Genomic DNA, 7,902 nt, shown 5'->3' on the forward strand with positions numbered 1-7,902 from the left:
GTTATCACAATAAGACAAAAAGTAGACACATGGGTACTGAGTAACATCAATGGTAAAATAGATTGCAAAAGTCAAATTTTGAAAAAAAGAATTAAGAAACCAGGAATTTCTAAATTAAACCTTGGTGAATCATACTTGTCCACAGCACTTACCTGAGTCACATATGCATGGCCAATGTTTTTTTGGCTCACTGCACAGGCCACGCGATAGTCATTGCTCTCACTGCCACCATAATGCCTGACCTTTGGGGCTTTGCTGCCGATCGTATTATTCAGTGCTTCATTGGCTTGGCTGGATCCAAGTGGAGCTAGCTTTTCTGCATTCTGACAGTAAACCTCTATGATTTCTTGCAGGTCCTTCTTCAAATCGTCCCCCTTGAGGTCTTTACCATGTGGTAAAGTGCTGTGATGGTAATTGACTGGGTCTTGGAGACATTTACACCAAGAGGTGGAGCAAGTGGAATGATCCCCAAATGCGTGTGGAATTATTGCTTTTAGGCTTTTTCTGATCCCATCAGAGTCAATTTTGTTTTGTGCTATGGCGTAGCTGAAGCATTTTTGTAAATAATCAATCACTTTACCAGACAAATTTTTATGTGTTTTCTGTAGATTGTACATTGAGCTTCCAAAAGCTCTCTTTGCATGAACAATGTCTGACCATTTGTCCACATTGTGATTCACACTTTCTCTCACTTTTTTGATGGTGGAGGAATCATCATCTCCCACAAGAATAGCCACTTGAGCTTTGTGAGACTCTCTGCATGCCTTCACAAGTTGAGCGCATACATCTGCTTCCATGGCCTTAGACGACCCGTCCCAGTTACATCTACAGTCATGTGCCCTGGCTGTTCTTCCAGCTCTGGTCGCTGCTTCACAAGTTGCACACCTCTTTGATGTTGTCGCAAATGCAATAACTTTTCCAGTTTTTATTCCAATCATAGAACCAGCTCCTGATACATAAAAGGTCTTACTTTAAAGGTATGTTACTCAGGTTTGGATGTAGTTTCCTGTAAATTTTGGACACTTGTCTAGATGATACATGTAAATCATAACCAGCAATACATGGTGTCAGCAAACCAACTGCCCAAACTAGATAATAAAAGTGCTCAAAAATAAATAAATAGAAATATAAATAAATAAACAAAGAAATTATCTTATCAAGCTGACATGTTTCAGTACTGTCCCACTTTTTTGTCTTCTGTTCATCTTTTGGGATTATTCTTTACAAACTTTGAAGGCCAAGCAGATTTTATTTTCATGTAATTGGATCCTTATCAGGGATACCCTTTAAGCTCCTTTACTGGCAAACCTCAATACAAGTGTCAATGTACAGTATTTTTTGCTCATCAACCAATCCCTCCCTTGAAAAAGTAATTGCGGAAAGATAAGTCACTTATTTTCAGTGGCTGGAGTATCATTTCATTTACCATTTACAGATTTTTTGTGTTTGTTTTTAAAGCCCCTTTTATAATACACATCAGCAATACAACTTAGGTATATAATTTTTAGTTGTGTCACAATGGAGCCATTTTTCAACTGCATTTCCGCTTACTGTCAACAACCTTTGTAAATTATTTTCAGTACCTGTTAGACTATAATGACCCTTCCCTCTCTTCTGCCACCCCATGTCATAGGACGCCCCAATTGGCACTGCTTGATCTTGGATGCACCCCCACTCCATCTTTTCTTCCTCCATCTCTAGGTCACAGGACTTGTTTGCAATATTTTCTATGGCGGGGCCGATTTCACGTTCTCTTGCTTTCAGTGTGGTCACACAAAGAGTCGGGATATTAAGGGAAGATAACAGTGCATTGACATGTGTTGGTCCCATTCCTGCATGTAGCATGCCTAGGGTAGCGAATCATCAGATAAATTGTTGGGCAAACTATTAGTCCCATCTTGGATGTCGCAATGTTATGCGCAGTAGAAGATGCGCAGTGCAAAACCAGGAAATCACCTTAAAGAGGAAAATACCGATTAAAATAAGGATGTCTTTTTGAAATCAAGGCTTAAAACTTGGGGCACTCCCTGTTAAGTTAAAATAGTTTTGAAATCCAATCAAAAATAAAAATTGATTTCTTTTGTAGTTTGTTTATTAACACCAATTGCAGCCCAAAGGCTGGATTACAGGTACAGCGCAACTTGTGGTCATAGCAGCACTTTAAGTTGTATTTTTAAGGTGCATGGACACATCAATCTACATACACTGAATCCAAGCATTTGATATTGTTTTATTTGATGTTAAATTCAACTTGTTCATTGTTTACATGGTGGCAATTTAAACAGCTCATAGGCTTAACGTCTGTAGGGATCTTACTGGTTCTCTGGCTCATGACTAGAGAAGCAGGCCATCAGCTCTGGGAGCTCTTGTAGCCTGGAAAAACAATGTAAAATTGTGTAATAAACAAAGAAAAAACAACTAAAGAAAACAAAACTAGTAAAAAATGGTGTAGGCACAGAGATGCTTTTTAAGTTTCCAACTTCAGACAGGGTTAACAATTTCATATCTCAAATTTGTTGAAAAATTTTGTTCCAATGTTAGCATTGTTAAATGCACATACATCAACTGTGATGTCAACAGTGGCATCGTCCGTGACGACTGCTGTGTTTTAATGTCACTGAGAATTCATCAACATCATCCTCAATGACGCTGACACCAATACCACTAACTTCGTCATCAACAACAACAAATCAAGTGGTAAATTATTTATCAGGGACACCACCAAGAACCCCTGGAAGCAGTGCTGGAGGTAGATATGTTATTATTGTTACGACAAATTGTAGTACACTTCATGTGATTGAACATTAGCAATTATTTTAACTAATATGTGCATTCGATAACTTTCAATCTTCAAAAACTTCAAAACAGGGAAAGCATTAAATGCACTGTTGCAGGCCACTTAAAGGTCCACAACAGATATTCCATGAATACATGTAAGGACAGGACCAAAAAGGCCTTGTCTTCTTGACAAGTCACTAAGATGAGACATTAATAAACACATTGCAGGAATCAGTGGTCCCCCACCCCTGCAACAAAAAGGAAATAAAAAAAGAAATAATAAAATGAATTATAAAACAAGTTATTGATGCAAAGGGCATGAATTGTTGAAAAACGTTTGATTTAATGCAATCAATATGACAGACATTAAAGGGGCACTGTCATGCTACATTTACTGCTTTTAGGTAAAAAATGGGGAAAAATATAAATTAGTACTTTAGCTCACACAGACCACATTACTCATAACCAGGTGCGTAGCTTCCTATACGCATATACGCATGTGCGTACAAGGATATGATGGTGCTAGTGTGATGAGTGGGCACGTGAGTGGTGTGCAAACACGGATTCGTCAAGTAAATCCAAATGCTGTTTATGTCAATTGTCAACCTCACGTCTTAAACCTCTGTATTATCCATGCATCAAAGCTTCCACTTGTGAGAAACATCATGGATACCATGCAAGAAGTTACGTTGGCCTTTAAGTTCTCTGCAAAACGTTTATTGGTATTTAAGGAACAACTTGGAGACAATCCTGTTGCTAGAGAAGAAATGGGAAGACGCTCAAAGCTGAAGCTGCTTTGTGAAACGCGCTGGGCCTCCAGAGCAGATTGTCTGTCAGTTTTCATCGACACTTTCAAGGTATTAATTGATATTCATAATCTGAATGATAGCCCATCTTCTATGAGCTAAATACAATGGAACATTTTTCTTATCCATCAATGTTCATTTTTAGGTTATAATCGACACGTTAGACCAGCTAAGCGGTCCACAAGTCTATTCTGAAATGGGACTTCAGTATTACTCTTGTTGTGCTCCAGCATATTTTTGAATATACTGACAAGCTGTCGGTATACCTTCAAGTGAGTAATCAAATGATATCATAGTATATCCTTGATTTTTACATTTACCACATTACTAAGAGTCAAAACCATTTTTGTGTACCCAGAGCCCTAATCTCGACTTGATTCAAGCCTCTGAAGAAGCAAAAACCTGCTCCTCTGTTCTGAATGCCGAGAAAAATGACGATGCCGTTTGGGAGGCCTTGATGGAAAAGGCTATTGAAATCGCCTCGGATTACGGCATTGATCCATCATCGCCAAGAATGGCTGGAAGGCAACAACATCGCAACAACGTTCCAGCAAATATTCCATCAGCATATTGGAAAATGGCAATGTATTTGCCATTTCTAGATCACCTTGTCGCAGAGATCAATGAAAAGCTCGTGGTGCCAGTACCAGGCTTCCAGGCTCAGCTCCTTATCCCAGGTAAAATAAAATGATATTGCATTGGCTACAACAATTTTGTGGATCATGTTCATTTGACCACTCAGTGGTTTAGCACATAGATCTCAGATTACTGTTCTTGCTTATAGGAAAGCTTGGCCAGTTGACGGCGGAAAAATTGAAGTCGATCCATGAGCACTACAGTGTTGACATGGCCATCGATTTAGAAGAGTTCAAACTTGAAGTGAACAGATGGAGGCACCGCTGGTCTATCAGGGAGCCAACCGATCCTCTCCCGCAGACGTTGGTAGAAATTCTAGATGTAGCTAATCCTGCATTCTACCCAGCAATCTATGTAGCAGTAAAAACGCTCTTGACGTATCCTGTGTCAGCATGCGCTGCTGAGTGCAGCTTTAGTTCGATGAAAAGGTTGAAGACTCCACTACGAAACACGATGACTGACGATCGCCTTTCATCGTTAGCAATATTGCACATCCACAAAGAAAAAGAAATCAATGTTGAGAGTGTGCTCGACCAGTTTGCACAGCACAAAGAAAGATGCCTCACTCTTTGCTTATAAATGATAACTGTACTATAAAACGAAAAACGCTGCTGAGCGCATGCTTGAGGATGATGGGATCCACAACCAAAACAATGTTTTCTTGCGCCAAGTTTGCTCAAAATAAGGGCAAGACGCTTTGTTCTTTGATTGTATTCACACAACTATTTCGAACAAGAAATAAAGAACGCAGTATTTTCGCTCAGTTTACTCAGCTTTCTAGATCATGTACTTGTGCGTACTTAAAAAAATGACCACGCTACGCGCCTGATAACCCAACCACAAGATATGGCACAAAGAGCTATTTGCACTTAATTTTCTGTCTTGAGCTTTCTGAATACACTGTCTCCTAAGTTGAAAAAATTGGCCAGTTTTTCAAGTTTCAATCCATTTCCATCCTCCACCCTTGGCTGCAAAGAACAAAGAATAGCTTCAGTGTGCTTCAATGGTCACTGGCAACAAAACTACAGGCGGCTTTTTTGGTTTTCCTTGATGCAAGGACATCTGTTAGTCTTTTCAAGTTTGACTTAAATGGCTTGACACTGCCCCTTTAAATGTACACAAAATGCAATTCCTTAAAAGGTATCAAATTGGCATTTTTAAAGTATTATTATTATTAATAATTAATGTTAACAGGAATGGATATAAATTTTGCCCATCACGTAAATTCACAAGAACTGGAAATAGTGTCTGTGAGGTCATCAAACCAACTCTCAGGTATGGTTATTGGGCTTTTTTTTCTTCTACTATTTAGGTGACTGTACATCAATCTTAAAAAAGTATGAAAGACTGATTTAAGAAATGGAAGGTACCTTTACTGCTTTAGGCCGACAGTGGCGAGCAGACAGGTGTATTAAAGAAGTGTTTTTCTTTTTTTTTCATCCAGTCATTTTGCCCTATAACTTGTGACTGTTCATTGTATGTAAGAATATGCACTGCTTATATCATAAATAGTCCAAGACATTGTATGATGATGTGAAGCTTTCCTGTCTTCCCAGAACCATTCTTAAAATTGTACTGAATTAGCTCATAGCACAAGTTTACATCTTTGTTAATAACTTAAACAACTATTAAAGGGCTGTTGGATAAGAGCTATGGTATGAGTTGTTCAACCAAAGTCTCACTACAAGTACCTTTTGAAATTACTACTTAAATATTCCTAATAAAATTGACCATTTTCAACTTGCCAGAAATATGATTGTCCAATATTCCCTGCTGACAGAGGTCTCTTTTCTTTTTGCTTTCACTGGGCTGACAATAAGTGAAAGGTGACTCCTGCATTGGGTCGAAACTCGTGTTGAGTATGTGCGGTGGTTACTTAGCGACCAAAACCTTTCACACAACCTGCATTTTTGTATGCTTTCTTCACTGACTGTTAATAATACATCTACCTAGAATGATGTATAAAGGTCATTGTGTGATTCGTTGGCAAGATTAGTTATATTAATCACACACTGGTGTCACCAGCACAATCTTTTTTAATAATAATCTTTAAATTAATTTTTCTACTATGGCATACATGTACGGCACGTCTTGGTTGGCAACTGTTAATCAGGGCCGGACATAGCGGGGGGCAGGGGGGACAGTTGCCCCCGCCAGGAAAACTATTTTTTTTTCCTAACATAGTGTTTGATTTTGTTGGGCTATTTCTTGTAGATATATTGGTTCGAAATCTCAAGAAAACCGACTAATTGACTGAAAAATCGTCCTTTATTGTAAATTCCAAATAATTATTTTGGAAAATCTTTCGAGGCAAAAGCCAGTACGAGTTATGACAATAATGATTATGTAGTTTGGGCTGCCTGTGGTTTAGTATTTGGCGGGAAACAGTTCACGCATGTTTCTTGCCAATGTTTCCAAAACGTTTCTCTCTCAAATCCACTGGGAAAATGTCGGGAAGAAAGCGCCTGGCTTCCGCTCGACAAGTTATAATGGACTTCTTTCACGCCAAAAAAGGGTGAGTATCAAACTACAACGTGTTTTATTTAATACTTCTAATAGTTGCCTTGGTTACTGTCTTCATTCTTAGCTCGTTGTAGTATGAGCCACTTCACAGTTTTGTAGATTGGACAAAACAACATGGCAATTTAACCGTGCAGTGATTGAATACTCTATGAAATTGAGCTTAACTTTTCAAAATTTGATAGCTGCAATGATGAGAACCAAACAAGTGAGGAATCGACTAGCACAGAAGGTACGTTTAATACAATTGAAAGAATTTATCATTTGACTTTAGATTCGGTCTTCACAAACCATCGGCAACAATGTGCGAAATAGGGTCAACGGTACTCGGATTTTTGGAGGACTTATTGATATGATTGACTGAAGAAGCTAAGTTGCATAATCTATTGTAATGGTTACGTAGCGAGTAATTTTCTTTTACATGTATAAGTATTTTCATAATAATGATCAGTGGTAGCAAAATTTCATTTTATCGTTTTATTGCTACAACGCTGTTTTGTATGGTCGAAGAATGACCACACTCATCAGGCAATAACGAATGACTGTTAAATTACTGGCAATTAAAAGCGAACTTAAGGTAGCTATGAGATATAAAAACAAATGCTACATGAAATAAAAAACTTATCATACAAAGCATGTGTTACAAAAGAATGCGTTACTTTATAACAAAGTTCTTGAGTAGGTATCTGTTTCTGTGGGGGCACGAACTTATTAGTTCGTTTCGTTTGTTTACACTGCACAATTTCTTCTTATAGATGTGACCTCTCACGCGAAAACGTTCCTTACAGTAAGTCGTTTTTCACGGGTAGTCGTTCAAAGCTCTACGTAAGCCGTGAGAACGACCTGACATGTCGTTTACATGACTCAACTTCCCGTGCAAAAATAAAAGTCGGTCGTTCAAACTCTCGGGGTATCCGTTTAAAAATACTCGCCACCCGTGAGCATGGCTCGTATATCCGTGCAAAAAATCGCAGGAAGTTGTACCAACGATAATTTTGAGCCGTTTGAATAACTTGAGCTTTCCTATATCCATGCAAAAAATCGGCAGAAGTAACAACGAAAATCTTCAGCCCTTCGAATAACTCAAGCTTTCGTATATCCATGCTGAACATCGGCAGAAGTACGCAGGAAAATCTTGAGCCGATTGAATAACTCGTCCTTT

At 38.5% G+C, this 7,902-nt stretch overlaps 1 protein-coding gene across 1 annotated transcript; it reads left to right on the forward strand.

Annotated features, from left to right (window-relative positions):
- The first annotated feature begins 3,275 nt into the window (after nucleotides 1-3,275).
- On the forward strand, nucleotides 3,276-4,799 carry LOC138002412 (52 kDa repressor of the inhibitor of the protein kinase-like). The gene is made up of 3 exons (XM_068848457.1): nucleotides 3,276-3,635; nucleotides 3,943-4,261; nucleotides 4,369-4,799. Exons 1-3 carry the CDS (start codon nucleotides 3,276-3,278, stop codon nucleotides 4,797-4,799), a joined length of 1,110 nt encoding a protein of 369 aa, XP_068704558.1.
- The last annotated feature ends 3,103 nt before the right edge of the window (nucleotides 4,800-7,902 follow it).

The sequence above is a fragment of the Montipora foliosa genome, chromosome 5, assembly GCF_036669935.1.
Source record: "Montipora foliosa isolate CH-2021 chromosome 5, ASM3666993v2, whole genome shotgun sequence".
Taxonomy (NCBI): domain Eukaryota; kingdom Metazoa; phylum Cnidaria; class Anthozoa; order Scleractinia; family Acroporidae; genus Montipora; species Montipora foliosa.

Excerpts from the sequence above, each read along its gene's own strand:
- LOC138002412 (XM_068848457.1), top strand. The coding sequence starts at position 3,276 with ATGTGCGTACAAGGATATGATGGTGCTAGTGTGATGAGTGGGCACGTG. Across the intron at positions 3,636-3,942 it reads TTTTCATCGACACTTTCAAG|AGCCCTAATCTCGACTTGAT; the intron begins GTATTAATTGAT and ends TTGTGTACCCAG. Across the intron at positions 4,262-4,368 it reads GGCTCAGCTCCTTATCCCAG|GAAAGCTTGGCCAGTTGACG; the intron begins GTAAAATAAAAT and ends TCTTGCTTATAG.